At 40.9% G+C, this 26,435-nt stretch overlaps 1 protein-coding gene and 1 long non-coding RNA gene across 13 annotated transcripts in view; both read left to right on the forward strand.

The window, feature by feature from the left end:
* Positions 1-11,268, forward strand: part of LOC122827418 (beta-1,3-galactosyltransferase 1-like) — a 105,150-nt gene extending 93,882 nt beyond the window's left edge. For 9 of the 12 annotated variants that reach the window (XM_044110346.1, XM_044110347.1, XM_044110345.1 and 6 more), the window contains one exon: positions 9,297-11,268. In XM_044110346.1, coding sequence (XP_043966281.1) covers positions 9,531-10,538 — 1,008 coding nt within the window. In that variant the 5' untranslated portion in view covers positions 9,297-9,530 and the 3' untranslated portion in view covers positions 10,539-11,268. Of the gene's footprint in view, positions 1-26; positions 766-1,180; positions 1,312-9,296 lie in introns of those variants that run through there. The other 3 variants (XM_044110351.1, XR_006370061.1, XR_006370060.1) reach the window with 3 other exon arrangements.
* A 598-nt stretch (positions 11,269-11,866) lies between these two features.
* On the forward strand, positions 11,867-26,072 carry LOC122827422. Its single transcript, XR_006370063.1, has 3 exons — positions 11,867-11,956; positions 18,411-18,488; positions 24,309-26,072. It is a non-coding gene; the product is annotated as an uncharacterized LOC122827422 (long non-coding RNA).
* Positions 26,073-26,435: the final 363 nt, after the last annotated feature.

The following is a 26,435-nucleotide window of genomic DNA, read 5'->3' on the forward strand; positions in this document are numbered from 1 at the left end:
CATTGTGTGGCGTTGTCCCACTGCAGATTCCTGACGCTGCAGAAACAAAGCTGGCAGTGGCCGGCAAAGCAGCTTTTAAAGTACGAGCCCCTGATCGTGTTGAAGGCCGCCGCAGAAGACGAGCGCTCATCAGAAGTTGGCCCCGGATAATGCAGAAGTTTTAAAAGGCGAGCAGCATCTGGCCCCGGGCTGCTCCGGCTCTCCGGCTCTCCCGTGACTCCAGCTGTTACGTTTCATCACCGCCATTAATCCTGACTGCTGCCGCCAGATCTTTGAGCTTTATTCCCACCTCGCTGATCCATACCACTCCTTAAATGCTTTTACTTTAACTGAGCCGTCTGGGTTTGCCTCGGCGTCGCGCCCAGCTGGCGTCGCAGGCCGTTTTTACTCTGAGAACGCCTCAGTGTGATTAACATAATTCATGTGTCATGTCGGGGCGTTGCCCCCGCTCTGCCTGATGCAGCGTTGAGTTCACCTGCTGCAGAATTGCAGTGTCACCCAGACGGCCAGTCAAATGTATCGCCGCCATGAATCAAGCTGAGATGTCCAATTTTTAACGATGTCACAATAAATCTTACGCCAATAAATTGTCCCTGAAATGATTGCAATAAGCGATAATATTGTTGCTTTGAGTCTATTTTTAAGTAATATTTTGATCAAAATGTAAGTTCACTCTCTCAAAGACCAGTAAGCTTTATTTTTGACACTGGAACTGAAGGATGTTGTCAGGATTCAAAATAAAACACAACTGAAACCATAAAAAACTGTTTTTTTTGTTTTTTGTTTTGGAAAGAACATGGTTGATATTGGTATGAGAAAAGTCTAGTTTATTAGGAAAATGGCCACTTATCAGTTAGTCGTTATCCGGTCAATGAACTCATTAATTAATCATCCCTTATGCGATTAACTGCTAATTGAGACAAGTTTAGTAATCGGCCAAGAAAACATGACTGATTTTTCTGTCTCCACAAAGGTTGCCGTTAACAACAGTGATCCCATTATTATCAACTTGGCAACTTTTCAGACAAAAAAAATTGGTATCAGTCAAAACTGGCAAGTCAGGCTTTTTAAAGATCAATAATCGGCCCCGAGACTTTAATCGGTGCACCTGTAGTTTTCAGTTGTATCTGATTTTATTTTTGTTAAGGTAATTCTTCTTTAAACCTCTCTGTACCTTCAGCCCTGACCCGTCTGCTGCGTTCCTTGGTCTCCACGATGCTGCTTGTTTACTAACCGACCCCTGAGGCCTCCACATCCCAGAACAGCTGGATTTATCCTGAGATCGCATCACTAATGAGTTTGCTCAGGAAGGTACCGGCGCACTGCGTTTAGGGGGAGAAAGTAAATGTCTGCTGCATCTTTTGGAATCTTATTTGTCAAATAAATCATTTTCTTCGGGCTTCATAATGATTTGGAGACAACTAAACCGCCTCAGCAGAAGTTTGAGTAATCACAATGTCCTTTTTAGCCTCGTCAGTCTTGTGGGAACTTTGTTTGGCCACGGAGCGCTCCGCCCCGGCACAGTTTGGGCTCAAGTCTGGCTCTGGAGTGGGGATAGAGCGCAGCCAAATCTGTTGGCTGCTATTGATATCCCATTTCCTCTGTCACTCCAAAGCTGCTTTGCATTCAGAGGCTCCGCAGCAGGCCAGAGTGTCCTGCCTGTGGCCGCTAATACTGATTATCCAGCTGCTTGTGCTGCTCTTCGGCGATTATCCAGCCTTTTATTATGTGAGCAGCCGCAGCAGAGTTGCAGGCGCTGGAAGCTGTCCAGCCCTGACGTTTTAATTGAGCCTCTTCCATATTAGGTGGGATGCGAACCAATCTGGCCGCTGCTTTTAAATTTGTCTCATTAATTATCCCTTTTTTCGGAGTTTTAAAGCTGGCAGACTTTACAGAAGATTGGAGTGAAAGAGGATCAAAAGCGCAGACAGCTTTTAGTTTTCTCTCTCTGTGACGATTCGACAGTCTGATGAGCGTTCACATGCAGTAGCTGGAGACAAGATGTTGAGCTTGGGTTGCAGATGGAAACACTGGCTGCGTTTTGTGCAGTTCAGTTAACGCCACACTATAAAAAAAGAATGTTGGGCGTTTAATAATGGCCATTTAAAAAAATTTTCATTTTAATCGTCATTTGGAAATATGTTTTTGACAAATCGTAAAGAAGTCAACATGTTGCCAATGAAAGGCACATATCAGCTGGGAAACTACACGAGAGATTTCAAAAAGTGGCATCCAGGTTTAATGTTTAGCTACAATGCTAATGCTAATAACCTGCTATTGTTGCGGATTTTAGGAATAAAGTCTACATACTAGCTCTCGCTCTATATTTCTTACTATTTTAGTAATATTTTATTGTTTGTTGATGCATAATATTATGTTACAAATTCCTCAGTCCAAAATGGGATGTTTATACTTTTAAATCATATCAAGTCCATCTGGGTGATTATGATACATTTTCCCAGTATTAGTGTTGTTGCTAAGCTAGCTAAATCTGGACACTTGTTCCAGCATAACACTTTACCAACCATTTATGAGTTTACCACTTTTGCTGAGGAAATATTTGTATATATAATACATGCCATAAATGTTTTAGCCTTACTTCTCTGCTTAATGCTGAACATGCTAACTGTGCAATGCTAAATTCTTTATCCAGGACTCGTTGGACATTTTAAATGTTTTATGGCTGAATCAAAAACTGATTTTTTTATAGTGCACATATTTAAGTCAATTAAAAACTAATTTACAATAAATTTACATAAATAACTCAAATAATGTTAACTAATATTTAGAATTTAACTCGATCCGTTTCGTACACTGTAAAAAGTTGGTGATTTCTAATAAAAATTTGCCTTTTCACTACGCAACTTGCATTATTTCTTCAATATATGAAAATCTAAAACTGGTTTTGTAGATGAAACTCCAACAGTTGATTTTATGGGTTTAGAGAAGTGTCAAAAAAACCCAAATATACGAAGACAGCAGTCCATTCCTCTCATCTTGCAGCCCTCAGACCATCAAGTCTGTTTGGTTTTGAAGGGAAAGTGTTTGAGTTTCTTCCCTCAGGCGACCTGCTCGCTCTGTAATCATAGAGCGTACACACTCATTCTAATACAATACACACTCCACTCTCTGGAGTTGTTGTTGTTTTTTTTTCTCTGTATGTATTATCCACTCACTTTATATTTTTGCCAGTGAGTGATATTCGCAGGTCATGCCTCACGTTCAGATACTATTACCACATCATTATACAGCACTGTAAAGAACTGAACATTTTTGACAGCATTCCTTAAATCAGCAGTCATGAAAAAGCAGAATTGATGGAGGCGGCTCGCTATTTCTTCCCCCCTGCCAGTCGTTAGATCTGTAATATGGAAGCAGGCAGCGAGGATGTAAGATGTCAGCACCGACATCAGAGTATGATTTATTTACCTTCAGATGCGTCGGCCCCCGTCCCTCCGCCCCAAACGCGCGCGGCGCAGTGCAGTCTGTTACACCGACCTCTTTGTTTTCCCTCGCTGACTCACGCTCCAGAGTCAGCCCCTCCCCCCACCCTGCCAGCAAGGTCACGCCACGCGCCACTAATGACTGTAATCAATTATCGGGCGCAACATCAAACGATTGATATCACAACTCCCACTCCTCTATGGCCTTCCAGCTTTTTGAACCGAAGCATGGAGGTCAAAGATGATGCAGCTGATTCCTCTCTCGCCCCAGGAGAAACGCAACATCACATCTATTTGAATGTCTGACTCATATTAGACTCATCAGATCAAAAATCACTGTGCAAAAATCATTCTGATTGTGGTAAACGGCCATTCTTGTAACCTGGGGATGGACCGATCCACTTTGTGCACTTCCAATACCGATATCTGAGGTTTAGTATCAGCTGAATGTGAAACAGAAAAACAGAGATGAATTAAAGCATTAAAAGAAGACATATTTATTGAATTACAAATTTATTTGATAACTTAATTCAGGGGTCTCAAACTCCAGTCCTGGAGGGCCACAGTCCTGCAGTTTTTAGATGTGCCACAGGTACAAAACCCTGGAATGAAATGGCTTAATTACCTCCACCTTGTGTAGATCAGTTCTCCAGAGCCTTAATTATTCTATTCAGGTGTGGTGCAGCAGAGGCACAACTAAAAGTTGCAGGACTGCGGTCCTCGAGGACTGGAGTTTGAGACCCCTGACTTAAAGCAATGAGTCATAAACTAGAAGTAAAATCAGTTAAACCTCCTTTTATGCTGCAGCTTGCCTGATGAATGTCCTGTGACGTAAAGATATAGTATGTTTTAGCTTTTCTCTCCATGCTCTCACAGATCTCAAGTCTCACAGTTGGAGAAGTTTGTGTTCTTAAAGGAAAACAACCTTAAGAGTGTTTTAGGATCTCCCAGTGGAATACTGTTTGTGTCATAAACTTCTAATAGATTTCTAGGGTGTTTAAGTCTTTAGATCTGGAGGCAGAGCTTCTTTCCACAGCTTATGTAACGATTCTCTCAGCACTAAGAGCTGATTCAGGGAGCAGCACACAGTGATTTGCTTAAGTATTTATTTATGTTTAATTTATTACTAATTTGTTTGATTTCACTGCAAACGTTAAAATGTTTAATGGAAATTTTTGTCTGACAGACCAAGACAAACCAATAAGTGGAAGAAAAATGATACCGTGGTCTGTAACAGGTCGAATTTAAGACGTTTTAAGACCTTTAAAGGTCTTAAAAAGACCTTGTTAAAGTCTCAAAAAGTCTTGGATTAAATTTAAGACTGAAAAAACTATAAAAATAGAGGAACATTCTAGAGTCTGTTTGGAAACAAACACTGCTCTTAAATAAACTGGTGATAAATTCGTACTTACCCATGATAGATTTTTTTTTTAAATCTAGCTAGCAGGGGCTTATTAGCAGCTAGTTAGCAGTAGCCTCAACTACCTCAAGTCATAAAATGCAAAAATGTTCCAAACTTTTGTCTGATTAAAAAAAAAAAAATCCAGCGAGAGAAGACAAAAAATCTACACATACAAGATCACATAATACTGACAAAATTTAAGACCTATGATTAACATATTTAAGGCTAACTTATATTTTGCATGAATTTAAGGCCTTTATGGAATTGACTGGAAGAAAGACATTTGGATCTTTGTTTTTTATTGCTTAAGGTCTCAGTAAAATGCGTTGAAGTTTGCAGCTCTAATGTTACAAAATGTGATAATCACCGAAAAAAAACAAGCAAAAAAACTAATGCAGAGACAAAAAGTGTCCACCAACTTACGAAGCTGAAAGGTAGGACATCTCTGAGGGATTCCTGTCATCGGGTCAGTTTCAGAGCAGTCTTCTGCTGCAACTTTAATCATTATTAATATTTTATGTTTTTAGTTCTGCACCAGGACATCCAGAGAGGATGCAGAGCAGCATGTAGGCTAAGTGTCCTAACTGTGTTCCTCGTGGTCAAAATGAGTGAATTCCAAAGATACGGCCGAATACAAGGTCTGGACAGATGTTAGGTTGTTATGATCCTGACTTTTTATAGCAGCTGTTCCACAGCGCTGAAGTTTCTAAACTGGTATTCTGTTGAAATAAGTCTGCAATGAGAATAAAATTCTCCCCATATGATACAATCAGGCATAAAAAGATGTTTCCAAATTACTTGAGAGTCTCGAAATAAAGTTAGTACAAGTGAGGTTTTTTTCAATTTAATTTTAGTTTTAACTGTTAAAAAAAAAAAAATCACTGGAAAGGGCTAATGCTTAAGAAGTGCATGAATGTTTCATTACTGCACTGAATTTAGTATTCTGTTTTACCAGCTGACTTTTGTGCCACGTGCAGGCGATCATAACGTGAGGAGTAATGGAGCAATAACTAGTGCAGAAAAGCTCAGTTCAGGCCTAAAATCCTCTCCCATGTGACGGGGAGGGGGCGGCATTCAACCCCAACACTTAACACCAGCATATAGTTGAAAGCCTGCTTTATTTCTCATCATTTTCTTTCACTCGGTTCTCCTGTGGCTCGTCGCCGTGCTGTCATGACAACAGGTCCCGCTGCCAGTACCGAGTCTTGCGACTGGCTGTCGAAAATAACTGTGATTTCTTTCTGCTTTATTTTCATGCTAATGTATGTTTACACTGCAGTGAGGTGGTTTTTAACTATTAGCTTGGTTTTATAAGCAAGGCATTCATTATGGAGCTACATAAAAGTAGCACTTAGTCACCACGTAACCTTGCTAGCCTTTTATGGCTCTATATGCAGCACCGTGCTAAACTACTCAAAGCCCTTTATTTTTCTTCTTCTTCTACATTTTGTCACGTAACACATTATGCTGAAGTGAAAGTAAAATGATTCATGGCTTTTACAAATCTGGAAAGTGTAACAGGTCCAAACAATTACCTCCTGAATGAACCAGAAAACAACAACAACAAAAAAATCATGCCAAAGTTAACAATAAATTAGAGGGTCGATCTTGTTTGTTCCTTATCTCAGCTGCTAGCAAAGCTAAACTCTCTAATGCTAAAATGTAGCCACCATGCTGCAGTTTCCAAAACGGGTTTTTCACAATCTGCTGTAGCAAGCAGCTTGCGCTCATTAGCATATCGGTATTAACAGTGCTAAAAGTACACTGGGACATAAAATAACGCAGCAGTGCTACTTTCTCTGTTGACAAGTTGAGTCGCAAATTCCCAAAACTGTCCACAAACCATTTTAGATGCCATTTAATTTAATACCTGATTAAGACTGATACTTAATACATTAAAAATCTTAAAGATTATTGAAATTTATATCAGCTTTTTAATTTGTTTTCATGTTTTAGTAGTTTTATTAGCTTTCATTCTTAATACCTAACACTACTTAGGCAATAACAGAGACTGTAAACTACTCGCCTATTATTTTCTGAAAATCAGATGTGCTACAGCTTGGTAATATTTGCCTTGGACACTTAATAGTTACTCATAACCAAGCAAAATGCTTTTTGAATTTTAGACACTTCTCTAGAAATGTGTGCAGTTAACCTCTCAGCACATCCCTACTTCAAGTCGCACAAAGTTGGAAAACTGTTTCGCCTTGTAGAATTTCCTAAAAGCAAAACATGTAGCAAAGAGGTCATCTGCCGACTGCTAATGCATTTCAAAGCCACAGAGCAGCATGACACTGTACATCCATCTCTCAGTTTACTACACGTGGAAGCAAAGTCTCAGAATCCTGTGAGGTGCATCACTCTGGAGGATATTGCTTGTTCCGGTTGCTGGAAAAGTGAGTGTAAAATATTTTTTGCGGGTTTATGAATCCAATAAACCTTCCCTGAGGCAAAGCAAGGTGACGCTCTAACAGGAAGATTGGGAGTAAGGTCGACAATATAGGGTGAATATGATAATTTGGTGAGGGTTTTTTCTTTTAAAGAAGCTTAGGTAGCAGGTAGGAGCTGTCAAGAAGTTAGAAAAAAATAAGAATAAAAAGGATTGTTAACTCCTCCCTAGAAGAAAAAAATAGAGCATGGCAGAGAGGGTAAATAGAGTTTCAAGTGATGTGAGCAAAGGAAGATGATGGTGTAGGAGGCCTAAAACTAGACAAAAACAATAAAAGGCTGAGGAGAGGCGGAGGAGGAAGGCAGCGAGACATATAAAGATGGATCAAGCATTCAGTGAAGCAGAGACGGAGGGTGTGATTGAGGGCACGCCGAGGGAAGGGGGTGTGGGAAAGCAGCCGTGATGAGATGGCTTCTACTGGACCATGAGATTGATGAATCTGCTTCAGAGGGAGAGGGAAGAGATAGTGGAGGGAGGAGGAACAAACGCCTTGATGAAAAGACCAATCGCGGTCCCGCAAGACACAACCGAATCCACGGCTTGATAAAGGAACGAGCCGCTCGCATCTCCAGCCCGTCTATCTTAGAACACAACACCAGAGGCATCTCTGCAGAATGTGCCATCTCTAATCTGATTTTTTTTTTTTTTCTTTCGTCGCTTGTGGTATGCAGAGCTGCTGTCACATCACAGGAGATTACAGCATATCTGGAGCGAATAAGAGTCTTTGAAAAGATGGGATTTAATTTACTTTGACGTTCTGACAGCAAACAGACTCTTAGCCGCACATCTATCATCTCCCAAATCCACTCAAATGTGATAAATATTGTCAGCTGGTGATCCTCCTAAATCGCCTCTGTTCAGCTCTGACCGGCTTCCCTCTCTCTGCTTGGGCGTAGCATCAACCCCAGAATGATACTGCCACCACCAGAGCTGCATTTTTCTCCAGAAGAATTCATATACATGCAGCTAATTGGCATACTTATTAATCATGTAATGCAATAATAGCAGAGCTAATTCTTTTTTGTTTAGCTCACCCAGCTTCTCCATTTTTCCAGATAAATTCTAAAATGCTAATTTACTTGACAGTTTTGTTAAATATTCAGCTGAACAACGTTTGGCATCCGGGTTGAAGTTTTGGTTATTGCTAATGATAGTTGATAATTAAAGAAATCAGTTTATATATTGGTGAAGCTAAAGTGTTTATGAAATCTGAACTACATCAAATATATATATATTTGATGTATATATATATGATGTAAATAAATATGTGTACTTACTGATTATTGTTTCACATTGGCATATACTTGAGAACAAGTTTTTTACTACAACCTTCTCCTTTTGGGGCACTTTGTTTTATTTTCTTGTTGCATTTGACCATTGTTATTTTTTTATTTTTTCTGTTGCATTTAATTCTACTAGCATACACTGAGGTTTTGACAAAATGTATAAAAGTTTATGGCGCGCGCATGTAGACGCTGTAGGTGTTTGGTTAGCAACAAGGTTCTGTGCAGCTCACAAAATAATATGTAAAGTCTACATGAGGCGAGAGGCGGCAGAGTGAAGAGGTGGGAGAGTGAGAAGAGGAAGTGGATATTAATCTGATCTCGTGAGACCGTTTCACCTCCTCTGCCTCCATCCGTCTCTTCCTCCTCCTCTCTGTTGCTGCTGTGGCTCTGATTTGTCAGCCTTGGTCCAAAGAGGATGAGAGCGAGATAAACAGCATTTGCAAACAGAGAGTGGTGGGACTGAAGACGGAGCGGGCCCCAGTGTTCCTTCCGATATTCTCTTTCTCCAAACTACAGTTCTCTCTTCACAGTGACAGGATAAGCCTGCACAGCTGCTGATTTTATAGGCTGTAATGAAATGGGGAGGGAAAAAAATGTGCTGTGCCTCTATAAATGCCTCGTCCAGAATATAAAATCTGTTCCACTAGTTAACACGCTGGTTTTGCTGCTGTTATATTACATGGCTTTGATTTGTCTTTCCGTTTTTGTTTTGCCAGATGCAACAACAGAGAATTGAGGAGCTTTCTCCGAGCTGCAATGGGAGTCTGTGAAGCTACAGATTTAAGGCGTCTCCTTCTCAATCACAACACCAGCAGTAGTCGGTAGAGGACCCATTATCTGAAATTAATGTCAGCGGTGTTGCGGAGGCAGCCAGACGCTGCGCCGCCAGCTCTAACGCTACCCATGGAGGTGTGGCCTCAACTTTTCCAACACTACCGCCACTGCTGATAATGCCAGCCCAGGGAACAGTGATGCCTTCTAAGGTCTCCTGCTTGTACTTGCTGACGGTGGTATGCTGGGCCAGCGCTCTGTGGTACCTGAGCGGCTCCCGCCCTTCCTCTTCCTACGTGGGCCAAGTTTCTATCCCGATGCGCAAGGCCCCCAAAGTGAGCAAGAACTCCACGTTCAGCAACATCCGCACGCGCTCGCTCAACCCGCACGACTTCGGCTACCTCATCAACGAGGCCAAGAAGTGCGAGGCTGAGCCGCCTTTCCTTGTCATCCTGATCAGCACCACCCACAAGGAGTTCAACGCTCGGCAGGCCATCAGGGAGACATGGGGCGACGAGACAACCTTTCCGGATGTGCGCGTGGTCACGCTCTTCCTACTGGGCCGGAGCATAGACACCGTCCTCAACCAGATGGTGGAGCAGGAGAGTCAGATATTTCATGACATAGTCGTGGAGGATTTTATCGACTCGTACCACAACCTGACACTTAAAACGCTGATGGGCATGCGCTGGGTGGCCACATTCTGCCCTAAGTCTCAATATGTTCTCAAAACAGACAGCGATATCTTTGTCAACATGGAGAACCTCATCTATAACCTCCTTAAGCCCACCACCAAGCCAAGGCGGAGGTATTTTACAGGCTATGTCATCAACGGTGGGCCAATCAGAGACATGCGCAGCAAGTGGTACATGCCAAGGGATCTCTACCCAGAAAGCAAGTACCCACCGTTCTGCTCTGGCACAGGATACGTCTTCTCTGCAGACGTAGCCGAGCTCATATACAAGACCTCCTTACACACCAGGCTACTGCACCTGGAGGACGTCTACGTTGGCGTGTGCCTCCGCAAGTTAGGCATCCACCCTTTCCAGAACAGCGGCTTCAACCACTGGAAGATGGCGTACAGTCTCTGCCGCTACCGCCGGGTAGTCACCGTCCACCAGATCTCCCCGGAAGAGATGCACCGCATCTGGAACGACATGACCAGCAAGAAACACCTGAAATGTTAGCAGACTGACGCGTCCTCCAGAGATGCTTTCAGGGGCTTTGTTCTGCTTTCCTGTCCAAGACCAAAGCAAACTCCTCTGGATTAACCCGTTCATTCAAACTTCAAGGGACCGAGAGAGGAACGTGCAGAACCCTCCTGTGGATACTTGTCCACGCCAGCAGTGGAAGGATTTTTACATGACTGGGAAGCATAAACATGTGTTTAGCTTCTCATTTATACAAGGCACAGACTGTCCCCAATTACCAGGAGTGCAGATGAGAGAGGCTGACAGACGCTCTGCTCGGCTCAGTCGCAAGCCCTGATTTTTGAATGTTCCTCATGTATTTGTTGTATTTTCTGATCAAGGTGTTACTCTGGATATCCGATTCTACAGCAGTCATTGTGAGGACTATTGTGGATCTACAATGTGATGAGTCGATGTTGAACGCAGTAGTGTTTGAGAGAACATCAATGTTTTGCACAGACGTTTTGTTTTCTAAAAGATTTAAAGAGTATCAGATCAGAGTGAAAACATGGCTGCTAGCATTCCCAGGTGAACGTTAACCTCTGATGTGTGCAGTGCAGTATTTTGTCTCTGGCAGAGCTGTGAGCAGGCTGCAAACAGCGGCATTTTCTATTACTTGAACAAAGAGAGCAGGAGAAGTATATACTGAGAACAGATCTTACTGTTTTTGAGTGCTTTTTCGTTCTTTTTCCATTACTTGAGATTAAATAAACTTGTTTCTTACGGTTTTACGTCTGATTTGTTCTGCACACTTTTAATGCATGTAACCTGGAAGTTAATATACATTTAATTTCTCCGTAGGAGCGAAAGCATCTAATTACGGCGGCCGCTCTCTTCAGCAGCTGCACTCTTCACAGCAAGTGCCGCCAAACCTTCCTGTTGCCTCTGGAAGAATTCCCGCTGTCTGTGCAGGTGGTGGACAAATCAGGCAGACGCCATCGTGTGATTAAATCAAAGTCTGTCCAACTGTGATCTGGAAAATGCCTCTCAGCAATTACAGTGGCAGTGCAAAAGTATTCACACACCTTGTTACAACCACAAACCTTTATGTAGTTCACTGGGATTTTATGTGGCAGCAACACAATGTTGTAAAGTGAAAATATTGGCTGTTGTATTACATTTACTATCCCAAATGTGTTCGTCTATCACATAAAATCTGAATTAAATACATTATGAATGACAAAAAACACTTTTACAAGATACTTCAGGTCCTGCAAAAATAAGTTGTTTCACAGTAGAATAGAAGGATGTGACATTTTTTTCCCAAACTACATGAATCCCATTTTTTCTGTCCATTTTGTGCATTAGTCAGGAATAATGTTTTTTTAAATCTCTCATCAGGCGAGTTGTGGCTTACAGGGAAATCTGTCAGCGAGTTTCTCACAAAACAGAGTGACACACTGCAAAATGTTCTGGTAAGGTCAAGTGTAATAATTTAAAACTTGATGCTAGCTTGGGTTTTTGTTTGCTATTTCAGTCACATTAAGGTTTGGTTTGAGTGAACCACTGTTATTTGTATTAATTACGTTGTTTTAGGCCATTCTTCTGTAGATTAACTGTGGCGTGATGAGAACATAATCCATTAGTTACTTTTAACCAGCCAAACCGTAAAACAAACCTTATGCTGATTGGCGTCTTTCTGTGAAAACAATTAACCCATCACACACACACACACACACACGCATGTGGAAAGCCACCAGTAATCAATATTCTGATAAATAAAATAAAAAATCAATCCCCATCCCTGCGACCAATTATCTGATCAGATGGTTGGAATCTACTGATTTCTGACCTGACAATCAAATAATCAACCTCTAAACAGAATAACTTTTATAAACCATTCAACTGATCTTGAGTTCATTAAACCAAACTGAAGCTTTTGGATAAAAATGAAAGCAGCACAATGTGGTTGGGAAGTTAAATAATTAATATTTAAAGCAATATAAGCCATATTGTTCAGGACAACGTCAGACAACGCCAGTTTTCTCACAAACTAGTTTAATTACACAGGAGAAATACTCACAAACTAAACCGGTATGATCTTTAGCTAATGCTAAATCTAACCATGTTGATAGCCTCTATGCGTCAGTGACACATTTTATATCATACCTAGATTAGATTTGTAACTGAACACTCACCTACATGATTCTGTCTGAGGAAACAAGTGTTGAACTTTATTCAACTGAAAGTTTACTAAACAACCTTGTAAATTAGCGCTGTAGAGTTTATCAAAAAAGATGTATATTGGGGAAGATGGCTGTCCTAAATATTTTTAAAGTTAGCAGAAATGTTGAGCAAAAAATCAGCCCCCTTTGACCACTGCTTGTCACAAATCACATAGATTAGGATAAAGATTGCTTTGAAATTTATAGTGCTATTAGGAATTTACTGCGTCACACTTTTTCTCTGACATGAAACCAAACATTTGAAGGAATGTTGTTTACTCATTGACACAGGAGAAATACTCACAAACTTATAACGCTATAATCATTCAAACGCTTCCCTGAAGGCTCTGTATTGGTTGGGGTGTTTTAATCTGTATCAGTTTGAATAATAAATTGAATATTATTACATAAGGCCAACAAAGACGTATCTGGTAAGTGTCCTTGTGTTGGTGGTGGCCCCTGTGTGTCACCACTTAACGCGCGTGAACATAATTATCTGAAATCATTAGCGCCTGGCAACTGTTTTTCACAGAAGCCCACAAATGAGGAAAGGTGAAAAAAAAAATTTTTTCTTTCTGTTGCGTCTGAAAACTTTTTTTTTTTTTTTTTTTTCCCCTTTTTGAAGAAGAAAGCAATTGAAGGAAAAACATATTGACTGGCTTTCTTCAAAGGTCACCCACTTTGCAGCTTCAGCCTGACACTTGTCAAGTGTTGTACCAGGTGTGTGTGGGATGCAACACGGATGACACTGAGCTCCGTCAGCGTGTCTGGGAGCGGCGGCGGTCCTGTGGGACTCCATGCAGGAGAAATAAAATGGCCTCCTCCATTCTGCACTCGCAGATGAACAGAACTCTGTCGATGAGGCGCCGCACTCAAACGGTTCCACCGTGGGAACCTTTCGGGTTTTCTGTCGGCGGAAAACGCGCAGTGGCTTTACTGACTTCCTCATAATGGAAATATTCCTGGCTGACGTGTCGGCGTCAAACGCTCCTGTTTGATGACTTCCTCCGACAACTCCAGCAAAACTACGACGCAACCTGGGAGCTTTACTCCAGTGCGCAACTTCACAAAGCGCATGTTGTTTTTTTATCGTGTGGAAACGACCGCCGCTCATCCTCCGGCTGCCACGCCGTTATCAGTTAATAACTTTATTTTCTTCCAGAAAGTTTCCAGGAACAGTCTGCCGCCAAGTACGCACATGAAATAATTGGTATTCACAGCTTCTATGGGGCTCAGTGGTGCGTTTTGCATCTCTATGATCCCCCTCGCCTCGCCCCTGTGGCAATTGGATGTAATATGCTGAGTAATGGTGGTACACCCTGCAATAAGCCGAGCAACCCAGTGGTGGAGCGTTTAAAACCAGCTAAGATGAGGGGAAAATGAAAGGCGTATGATTAGTTTGAGGTTGGTGGTAAATGGGGCTCGTAACGAGGAGCGAGGGGGGGAGCTGGACCATCAGCAGTGCTTCCATTTCTGAACAAAGACGCATCCTTTGATGTTTCTTATGCGTCTTCCCTCTTTACAGCAACAAACTGTTGGTTTTAAAACCAACATTTTGTTTTTAGCCTCTTTTACTTGGAAATAAACATTAGTGACCAAGAAACAGCAGCAGACAAGTTAGGGATAAAGAGGTTTAAAGCAGAACAACTGATGTGTCTAAATATAAGCCTTTGTTCTAAAATTAGACTTGGTAGAGGCAGCATCATGCTAGGTGGAAGTGAGTCAGAATTAATGGAGGTTAATAAAACGCGATTCTGGAAGATCAATCCATATTTGGATCAACGCATGTTAATGTAAGAGGACGGCCTAGTCAAAGTCCAAAGCCAAGTCCAGTTGAAGATTTGTGGCGTACTTGAAAATATATGTTCACACAAACTCTTTATCCAATCTGAGTTTGAGCTGTTTAGCAAAGAAAGCCTGAAAATGTCTAACTGCAGCAAAATGTGTTTCCACTGCGTTTATATAAACACGCCGCACTTTTCAGACCTACACCGGCAAAACCTGTTTACTGTCTCATAAATTTCCTGCCGCCTAATAACTTCTCAGTGTTTGTCATTATATACCAGAAATAACGAGGTTGGTGGGTGTAACAGGACGAACTGGAAGAAGGTGGATGGATGTGAACACGTCTGGAGTTTGGAGCTCAGAGATCTCAGTTTCGTTGGCTGGTTCAGACTCTGGGGGCCATTTTCTCAAAGCGGATTAACCGGCTGCAGAAAATGTTACTTTCTTTAAGCCCTTTTCTGATTCTTCTGATCATTTTTTAACTTTCTTTTTACTCTAATTGTCCTTCCAGTTCACATGACCTCCGTGTCACTTGAACTCTTGAGGCTTTACGAGAATCTCTGGAATAATTCACCATCTGCATTCTCACTTCTCCACCAAGGTGAGAGAACCGGGCTGGCCTGACACCGAGCTGCTCCATGCGTGCCTGGCTGAAACATTTCCTGGTCAGTGCAGCCTTGGTGACTGGAGGTTATTTTAGGAAGTGCTGGATGGTTTTTTGTTGTTGTTGTTGTTGTTGTTGTTGCCGCCTAAAAGCAAGAATATTACTGGAGGTCTGTCTGGTTTGTGTAGGTTTCAGAGGGCATGTTGGGTTCAGAACTGATGGAAGCTGATTGTAGGCTGCGTGTGTGTGTGTGTGTGTGTGTGTGTGTTGGACCATGTGGTGTGTAGGGAGAAAACTGTAGCCCCTTCTGAAACCTACAGGGCACAAATTCTCCATCAAGAGCAGATGGAGGTCATTCGTCATGTTGCTTTCAGTGAAATTTGCTTTCTGCTCACAAATACTCTAAAGATTCTGCTTTTATTTTTTTTTCCAAAGTCTTGAATCTCATGTGATTTAGAAATATTAGAACAGCAGAAAGCTTTCACTGTTTAGATGCGCACAGCAGCAAAAGTCGATTCAATCGAACAGTCGGACTTGTGCGAAACAAATCGACGAAGGGTGCGTTTGTTTTCAGATTCCTCTGCAGAGCCTCGTGAGGCGAGGAGCGTCAAACCGAGACGCGTGGAACAAACCCAAAACGTTCCGACACGAAAACTGACATCTAGCGGGACGAAACGGTCCAGTCGCTGACGCAGCTTCACGGCATGAATTATTTCCCGTCACCCGGAACAGATGGATGGGATTTAAATTGGACGCGTACATCAGGAAGCGCCTGACGGAGACGAGCGTGACAGCCGGCCTGAATCTGCTTGGCGGCGGCTATAAATTAACTCTTAATGTCCTGGGATGAAAGCCGCTCCCCTGAAACCGGAGGAGGTGCAGAGCTCGGCCTCACCTTCCCGTGAGCGCCGCAGCCTCATATTTATGACCAGCTGCGAGCTTATTAATATTTGCATATTTCAGAGCTGAGACTCATAAATAGCTCATGGGCTCAGAGTGTGGAGCTCAGGTAGCTGGAGCAGCCTGCTTGAGTTCCTCATGTCAACATTCTCAGCTAAAGCTCCTTATTTCTGCTAAACGTGTCAAACATCGTTGTAAAGGTCGCCCTGTCGTCTGGGTTTTCTTTTGCTTCCTGCAAACCAGCAACGCTCGCTCGACCCGTCAGGAGGGGCGAGGGAGTCCGCCCTCTTACAGTCTCATAAAACGAGCTGTAAATGAATATTGATTTCACATGCAAGTATCGGCCGATCTCCCAAACTTAAGGAAATCACGGCCGATTTATTGGTGCACAACTAGGTTTTACTTTGAGCACAAATTCCAGTGTCTTTACATGATGAATCAACACAAAAATCGGCTGAAGCTATTTTTTTTTTCTCAAGCCTCCAACAGATTTTGTTCCTGGGTTGTTCCTACAGTATGATCCTGCCACCACCAAAAGCGAAACAATGTTCTGAAAGAAATATTGGTGAAAAACAAAACTCTTTTGAATTTGGTAACTAAAGGCTAAGAATAAACTTCCTGATATGGAATAATGAACCTGCTTTTTCCTCTACATCCATCACACTTTGTAATAATTGAGTAGATCTTTGGAATCAACAAACACAATTACTCTCACTATAATTAGTAATCAGTGGAGTCGCTGGGAGACTATTCTCTTTATTTCAAAGTTATCCATTTCCCTCCTTTAAACTTTTCACGGCAGGCTCCAGCATTTTCGTGCGTTTCCTGTGGGAACGCTGAACTGGCAGATAAGGCAGCAGTGTGAACGTTCTCGTTTAATTCCCAGCATGAGCTGAATAAGCCCCATTTTTAAAACGCCGAACCAAGAGAGATCCAGCTGCCGCCGCCAAACTTCTCCTTTCCTGGCCAGTAGAAAAAGAAGCATCTTTTTAGCGCCTGACCGGCTCTGATTAGCTTCCAGCAGGAGTTTTATTGCTCGTTTCTGCTTTGTCACAAGTTGACCTCTGCAATAAAGATGAGAAAGGCCTCGTGTCATTAGCCACTGTAAGGTGTTGTGGGAAACTCACATTGCGCATCAAGCTGTGCACATTTCTACTAAGATACTTTCCGACTCCATTTTTCTCATGACTTGTTTGCATTTCGTCTCTTTCCCCTCTGTGTTTTGTTTTTATATCCCGGCTCTAAATCCGTCTCCCAGAAGCTCCCGACGTGTCGCCGCCGCGTCCCTGAAAATCTGAGGCAGGCTTAAGCCTCCGACTACTGTGTTGCCGCTTCGGTTCGGTTTGCTCAGCGCGGCTTAGGAAAGCCTCGGCAGATGAAGGACAGATTGTTTTGGCAGCTTCCGTGTTGCTGACAAGGAAACGCGGCGCTGAATACAAAAAAAAAACAAGAGAGACAGCATGATGTTACCTTTGTCCTTGTCTGACATGTCTGTGAACTTGTCGACAACAAACACAAGGGTTTTCATTTTCAAATGCAATCACAAGATTGTTTCAGGGGAAAATGCCTCCATATTTTGTCAGTTTACAGCTACGATCTGATGTATTATACTAATGTTTCATAACTTGAGACTAGCAAATAGCTTATCATTATGAAGTGGTGCAGCACACAAAAGCTGACCTTGCTCATTCTTCTTCACGTATAGACATAAACACGTCAGTATCGTGCTCCAGGACATCGAACTGATGATCTCCTTTCCCACAGGCTGCTTATGAAATGGTCCAGAATGCAATGGATCTGTTTATGAAAATCTTACTACATTAAAGTAAATGACTGTAATCCTGATCTGAACTTGTATTTTTTCCTGTCTTTTAATGTCAGGATCTGCAGTTTGTTTAAATTCCAGCCCAAACTCTTAAAATGTGTATTTAGAGACGCTTTTAATGGCATGAACAATGCATTAGTCTGATTTCTAAAGAACACATTAACCCTCCAGCCAGAAGGGGGAGCTGTTTGGCGTCGGGATATAATTTACTCACATAAAGTACTATCGAAAATCTGATTGTATTTAATATATCTGTATAAACCACTTATAATCAGCCGATTATCAAAACAGATTAATAAAATGAGCTCATTTTATTGCTTTCAGTCTCAAAACAATGTCCAAATTCAGTTTATTAACTCAATAAGACCCATGTCTCCAAATAAATATACGAACTGTGATTTAGAGAAGATTTAAAGAAAAGCTAAACCTGTATGAATTAGACTTTTCAAAATGAAATGTAACAGAGTTTAACTTGTAATAATATTAAACACTGCAACTGAAATCAGCTTTAGCTCCACATTTCCGTCCAGGTGTTGTTCTGCCTGACCTCCTGCAATTGTCTCATTTCCCTCTCCCATCTCTCTCCCCAGACCATCCGGCGACTGATAAGCGAGGTCTTATAGCCCTTTCTCTCCATTCATCATGCAGCTCCCAGGTGCTGAATGCAGGTATGCAGCGAGCAAATAAATAAATATCTGACAAGGTGACGCCTGAATAGATGAGAAATCCTGCGGTGTGTCAAGACGAGCTGCGTGGAAAATCCAATCAGGCCTCAAGTGTCGGCGAGATTAATAGCTGCTGTTATTTAGACTAGACGCGAAGGGGCCGGTGAGTGAATGTGGGGGAAAATAGATCATATTATTCTCTCTGCAGAGATGGTGTGGTTTTATTTAAAGGCAGTCAAACGCCAGGAACTTTGGGAAGTATAGGAGGAAAGCTCATAACCCTGGTGGGCGGCTGTTAAAAGTCAGAATCCTTCTTTTGTCTTTGGAGTGTATTTTATCCAAGGCGGGAGGGCAGTTGCTCTTCCTCGCCTGTGGTATAAAGACAATGAATGTTAGTGGCGACGGGCCAATGTGGACAATATGACGGCCGAGGTCTTAGAGGGAGATAATCACAGGGCGCGATAAACCCAGTCAAATGAGCGACCCTGGCCATCTTTATGGCCCCAATGACAACACACTTATCTAACACCTTAAAGCACGGTTAAAAACCGCTGCCGGGAACATTTTGTTGGACTACTGAAGACCCAATAGATTCTACATCCAATTTCTCTAAAACTCTTTCGACTCCTTGCAAAACCGTTCGTATCTGTTTAGTTTTTTTTTCCAAATCAGTCATGCTACGAGCGTTATTTTATAGTGATTATGGAAAAGTCCGAAAACTGTGACTTGCGTTTGTATTCAGGCCCTTTTCCATCCATGAAATGCATTATTCACAAATGTCACTGCAGTTATGAAGAACTGTCACAATTATTTCATTTCCTGTTTTATGTTGAACAAACCAAACTCAAACATTGAAGCTTAAACTCACAGTATCAGATTGTATCTGTGTTGACACAACTATCAAACAACTATTTATTCTTTGTACTTTTACCAAGGAAACTACCAACACTATCCAGGTAGTTATTTAATCCTTTTAATTCCACTTCCTCATTATTTTCTCCTATATAAACAGATGAAACTCTTATAAAACATGTTCATGTTGTTGTGAGTTAAGTTTCTACAAAAATCCCTCTAAGAAAAAAAAGCTCCTCTTGTTTTCATCTCATTTTTTCCTTCGACTTTCTGGCCGACACAGAAGCTGCAAAGCGTTTTAGTCGCATAATTTGTGCGAGATTGAATTTAAATGTTTTTTGGGGTTTTCTTTTTATACATTTTCTGTGTATTTACTCTTTTCAGGATGTTTGTGACAAATTAAGAGGATAGCCCACAATCACTCTCAGCAATTTCCTTCCCTCGTTGCCATTCAGGCGGCTGATTAAAAACAGAAAAAGACCAATGTCTGTCAGCACTAATTACCTATGCAAATCGGCCCGGCAAAGCAATTATACCCCCGTAAAACACACACACCGTGCTTCTATCAAGCTCTGTTATTATACAGAATAAAAAGATGGTAAAAGGCTTCCAGCTTTTTTTCATTCATTTTTTCTACAAACAGATAAAAATTCATTTTTTAGTAGATTATCTTCCAAACCTCCTCGGCTACACTTCTATCAAGAAATCAAATTCAGCTTGGCAAACCTGGAATTAAAAATCAACAATTGGATTTATTTGAAGGGAGATTTGCAGGTGGTTCTCAGTAATACGACGCCTTACTTGCAGTGATGTCGCCATAAATTTGCTCAAAATGAGGGAAAATTTTGAGCAAGTTTAAAACGGCTAAAGTCTTAAACTGAAAACCCGACAGACTAAAAAGTATAGGCGCACATTATGAAAATGAAAACTACTTAATTAAAAAGTATTTGAATAAAAATTCTTTCAAAAAGTCAAGCTAGACCTGACTTTAATAGTTTTTGTTCACAATGATGCTAACAACTTATGTAGCTAGGCAACAGCAAAACCAGACAGTGGTGACTCATAGAGATCCGATCGGACTTAATGTCTTAGAAAAATGTTGATACATAAAGAAAAATGGTAGCTTCATTCATCTAATTTATCTTTTAAATTATTTCTAGTTTGCCATACTGGACCGTAAATGTGCAAACGTCCATAATGACCTTTACTTATAAGACAATTTGTCGTTATCAGCCAATTACAAGAACTTAGTCTTTAATAAAACAATTTCTTTTGTTCCAGCTCAACATATTTCACCTTTCTCTCATGACTTCTGTTGGCTCATTTTTTTTTCAGAAAGCGGTGAAGCTGAGGGGAGCGAGGACGGGCGTGAACTTTTTTTATTTGGGCTGCGTGGTTCGGACAGGTGCAGTGAGGGGAGAATCAGCACAAATATTCTCATGATTTTCTCTTTCACTGAGAGCAGTGGGGGAGAAGAAATTGGTTTGGAAAGAAGTGCAACACCCTGATGCGCGTTATTGATTTTTAACCTGCAAACACGGCCGTTTATACATGAGCATAAAACCAGAGAAGAAAACAATTTTGGACAGAGAAAACTGATGACATTCGGTTGACTTTTGCTTTTTGTTGACCCTTCTAGGACACCGTATAAAGGTTATCCTTACAAATAGTTTGCTTGTCTCCATTCTCTACATCGGGTGTCTGATGCATGTACATTTTTAAACTATTCTTTGAAGAAAATAGCTAGCTAGTCCAGCTAAAGACCTTCAAAGTACACACCTTAAGATCTGGGGCTTTTCTCTCGCTTCCCCCCATGAAGCGTTGACAGGAAGTGGATGAAGTCAGCCCTTACATCTGCGGCGGAGGATTTGGCAGGTTGAGTGCAAAACAGAAAAAATCTATCGCACTTTGCCCTCGGAGCCTTGTACCACTTACCAGAACGGAGAGGAAACAATTACCTCCTTAAAAGTGACCTTACCTGCCTCACAGTTTGCCAAAAAATAAAATAAAACAAAATAAAATATAAAAACACACACACACTTTCTCTGAGCCAGTTATCTTACTGGCTGTATTGACTACACTTGGAGTTTATTTATTTTTTGCTGTTTTGTGAGGCTGCCACACCGAGATACAAAGCAAAAGGTTAAAACTGACCAACAGCAGAACTCCAGCAACAAACCACAGAACCTTGAAATAATTTCCTTCAACAACTGAGAATGGGTCATGTAGAACGTACACTCAATAAAGGGAGGGCTACAAACACAGTCCGGGTATAGATTTCTTTTTTTGGGCTGCTGTCTTGATTTATTTGAAAGCAAATTTTTGATCTGAATTGGGAAATCAGCTGTGATGTAGATCAGTAAAATCACCTGCGGTTGTTGAAAACAAACCCTAACATTCATGATTCGCTCGTCTCACCTGACATATTTACACCCGATCAGACCACGGTTATTTTTTTCCGCCCTATGGAGTAATATCAGCAAGGTCCTTTCTTTCCTAAAACAATGACATACCGAAGAAACAGTTCACTGAAAATAATCGGTTTTTTTTAAGGAATTACACCCCGTCAGCTGCCATTGTAGATGTCTTTAGTGTGCTTGATTGAAGCTGAGGAACAATTCGCCTGCTGACTTTTAAATTAGCACTTGAATCTGGTAGAATAGACCCAGGGTCACACATTCAATAAGAATCTTAACAAGAAAACCCGGTGGTAATCGTCTATGAGCCGCATTTATGATCAGGATTTACCCTAACTAACCCTAATCAAATACAATGGCCATCAAAAATAACAGTAGAGATAGCAACGTTTTTAACACCAATTCAAATGTGTCAGATGAGGAAGTGGAAGTCAGGAGAAATGTTGTCTGAGATCTAGCCATTTGGCACCCTACACAGAGATTTAAGAGCTCACTAGCTCTAGCATGTGATTTCTGCTCCAGTTTAGATTAGCATTGGTACATTGAAGTGTTTCCTATTCTTTGCTCTATTTTAAGTGTATTACCAAAATATTTTTCTATCAACAAGCCATCTTACGGTAGAGTAAAACATGTCGCTAGTGAATGGAAGTAGCTAAAAGTCTCACTTCCAAACATAGTAGGTGCTGTTATTTCACTCGTGAGGGAGAGAACTTGTTAGAATGCTATTTTGAGAAGATAAGCCCTAAAAATTTGTTTAAGCTAATGCTAATGTTGGTATGGAAGTTAAAATATTTATTTTCCCAACCCATCATTCAGTTGGCTTAAACACTGCGGAAATACAAATTGCTATTGTAGCTACTTATCATGAAAATTAGTTCTAAATGTAATATAATAAGCTTAAGGGATGCTAGCAGATGTTTTATATAGACAGAGAACACAAAAAAATAAAAACAAAGAAGAAACAATATATTTTCTTACTTAAAAAAAATTACATTCACCAACATCACCTGGGGTCACCTTGAAGATTAAGTTGCTAACTCCACCAGAGCCATCTGTTGCTGTATTAGCATGACCTTCGTCGTGACCTCTTCTCCTCAGCTTTGGGTTGCTGCCTCCAGTCGTATTGTTAATCCTCAAGCAAAGATTATTTTGAGTGCAAAAGAAATCCACTTCTATTTACCTTAAATTTTTTGTGGTGAGATTATTGTTGTACAGACTGCATCTTCAGGACCTACCACATCAGAAATATTTAGAACCAAAAGGCACATTAAACCAATCCTGAAAGAGATACAAAGTCTGTGGTGTCTTAGAGAAACATGACTGATCGTTTTCTCAGTGGTACTAACAGTTTCAGGAGTCCCACCTCCATAGGAAAGCTGAGGAACTACTTTCTTAGATCGTCACCGTTTATCAGTTTAAATCAATATCTAACTTACATTCAGAATGTCAGGTTCTCATCGTCGCTGTGGCAACAATTACTTAGTTACAGCGGCAATAACAATGATTGCTGTAATAAAAGCCATTAGTATGTCATTGAAAAATGATGTTCTTTTGGAGCTAATGTCCACTTTCCAGTCTAAGGCAAAGAAATCCTGTTACTTTGGTTCTTTGTGTCAGTGCATGTTTGAGTGCCATGCAGTGAAAATGAGGGCGACCTCTACACTTTTTAACCTTGTTCTTGATGCACATGCTGAGTGGAACGAAACGCACAGAAAGATTAAACGCAAAGCTAATCTGAAGCAAACGTCGTTTTTGGTTGCAGCCATGTTTGATTCCTTTCCTGTCACTGCGCCGGGCATTCTGTTTCCCCCAAAGGTCAGGATTGTAATTTCAGAAATGATTTATTTTCGCCAGTGAAGTGGACACTTGTACAGATCGGTCGACAACAATAAAATCATTTAGTCGGATTGAACCGAGGCTCATCCACAGATCAAACATGAGATGTATCTTTTCTCCTGCCGACCAACCAGGACGTTTGAACGCTCAAAGAAAGTCTCATCTGTAAGGGAACATTTCTGACCAGATTGAAACATGATTTAATGCTCCCATGAGCCAATTAGTTTGCTCTCATTAGTGGGGCTTTAATGGTCACTCATGTTCTGCAGGAGAGAATAGACAAAACTAATTATCTATAAAAGAATTCAGGACAATAAGAAGGTAGTTGGTGTTCACAAATCTGTCTCATGACTCATTGTCCAATCACCATCAGCATTTGAATTTATCTGGTGAAGTTTAAGCTATTATTATAGGAATTAGATAGGAAGGAAAGTGTTTTACACCCTCTGACTATGTTTAGACTCTTATTTTGAAATAAAGGAAGCCCCTATTTCAAACGCACCATTATGAGATCTGCGGTCATGAGGTCCATTGAGCACCTGTAGTATTTTCTCCTGCATTAGATCCATTAGCACTGGTGTCCCATAGGGTTGTGTTTTCACCCTAATTTTTTTCAGACATAAAAAACCTTAAGCTAATGTAAACCCTTTTGTTTTTTTGGTGAAATTAAGGAAGTTATTTAAATTTTTGCTGTTTCCGTTAACTTTCTCATGTACAGGTTTTAGAGTCTGAGGAAAGGGCAGCTAAGATCCCTGCAGACCCCACACATCCTGGACACAAACTGTTTGGACTTTTACCTCCAGGTCTGTGCTACACAGTGCTATTTGCAACAACCAAATGCCATACATGCATTTTTTACTCTATTATCCATGTCTTCCTTCTTGTAAAAACACTGTCTGTATGCAGTGTTTTCACAAAACCTTTTCTTTTTCTTTTTAGATATTTACATTTAAAATGTTTTCATTGAAAGAAAAGTCAAACAGAAGTCTAATTCTATTTCTGTGGACACAAACTCAACAAATAAAGCTGATTCTGTTTAAGTCTACATAGTCACAATGTACATAATTGTTTTGTCCAGGTGTAGAGGTTTGTGTGGTTCAATACTACTCTGAGTTTAAATTATTCCAAGGTTCATTTGCAGCCGTTGAACCTTGAGCACACCACTTTTACTCATTACATTGCTATAACATGAGCAAGCAGCCAAGACAGCTTTTGTTCATTTTTAACTAAAAGCTGACATAAAAGTGGTGTGTAACTTATTTCCATATTTCTCTTGCAGTGGCAACAGGAAATGACATGCATATTAATCTGAAGTATCTAATCTAAAGCATTGTAGCTGTACTAGAAGATCTTTACTGAATCTAGGTACATTCACCAGAGACGATGTTTCTCACAGGAAGATCATGGGTGGCGCACCGCCTCCTACCTTCATTTCCTGTGTAAATAATCATCCTGTCCAAAAAGGACTAGTTTGTGTCCATAAAATACCCACAGTGGTGTTATTTAAGTTTTACAGTTGGAGCTCAAAGTTCAGTTTATTATGGGGTTTGTCTCAGACTCGCCGTTAGCTTTAGCTTCCCTTTAAATGACGTTGCTTTCTATTTCCGCATTGACAACAGAGACGTCAGTCAGCCTCCGGCGCCCGTTTCCATCAATCAGAATCACATCGACATTACGTGCCGCAAAGTCAAACAGTTGTCCCCTCGCTGAACGAATTGGCAGTCGAAGCAGACAGACGAGATCGCATGTCAGGAATGCTAATTCACTGGGAGGCTGGATCTCGAGTGGTCGTGATTAAAGACTCAATTTCCCAGAGGTCAGTGTGGTGTGATCACATATTACCGCTAACTGATGGAGTGTCTCTGACACCTGCACTCCGATGGCGAGCGGCGGCATCACAACCTGTGGAAGCAGGATGCCTGATGGGAGTCCTGTCACACATTAAGCCGCTGAGTTCTTAAGCAGCTGTGTTATTCCATCGTGCTCCTCCGTCATGCCGTTGTTTATGTACAAAAGCGTGAGGGAGAGCGGCTGCTGTTCGAGCGGCTTAGCCCCGAAATGCTGCCATCCAGCATTATCTTCACACAGCAGAAAGCCGCGTCACGCCTCACCCACAACGAGCGGACGGCTTTATAAAGTGCCGCCTTTTATGGCAGCTCTGTTGCTACAATGTCAGTATTTAAATGCAATTACTTTGAATGTGTATCTTAGTTAACCAGCGTCTTTCAGAAGCAGTCAGCTGTCATTACTTCAGCAAGCTTCCCTGGAACAGTTACATTTAAGAAAATATTGTGCATCATGAACCAGTTGAATATTTTTAAAAAGTGAGATCAGTGTATCATTAGGATTTACTACAAATACAGTGAAATATTTCAAGCTTTTATTTTGATGATTGTGGCTCCCATAGTGAAAACCCAAAATTCAGTCTCAGAAAATTTGAATAGTGTCAATTTTAGCAATACTGCACATAAAAATTACAGTTATATATATATATATATGTGAATATATATATATATATATATATATATATATATATATATATATATATATATATGTGAATATATAATAAAGTGCAGCAAATTTGCCGACTGTTGGACAAAGATAGGAAAGGTTTGGACCCATTTGTTTGGCTTTTAGAAATGTACTTTGTGTTCCTACGTCTTCCGCTGCCATTCATTCTGTTCATTATTATTCCCTCCATCATGTTTTGCTAATCATTCATGCCAGATCAGTGCTAGGGGATTTGCATCTGAAATAAATTCACGACACTGGGAAAAATAAAAAACTGAAGGTCAAAAACAAATTTAGAACAGAATAACAATCTTCAACTTGGAAAAATAAGGTG

Source organism: Gambusia affinis, linkage group LG24 (genome assembly GCF_019740435.1).
Source record: "Gambusia affinis linkage group LG24, SWU_Gaff_1.0, whole genome shotgun sequence".
In the NCBI taxonomy this organism is placed as follows: Eukaryota; Metazoa; Chordata; class Actinopteri; order Cyprinodontiformes; family Poeciliidae; genus Gambusia; species Gambusia affinis.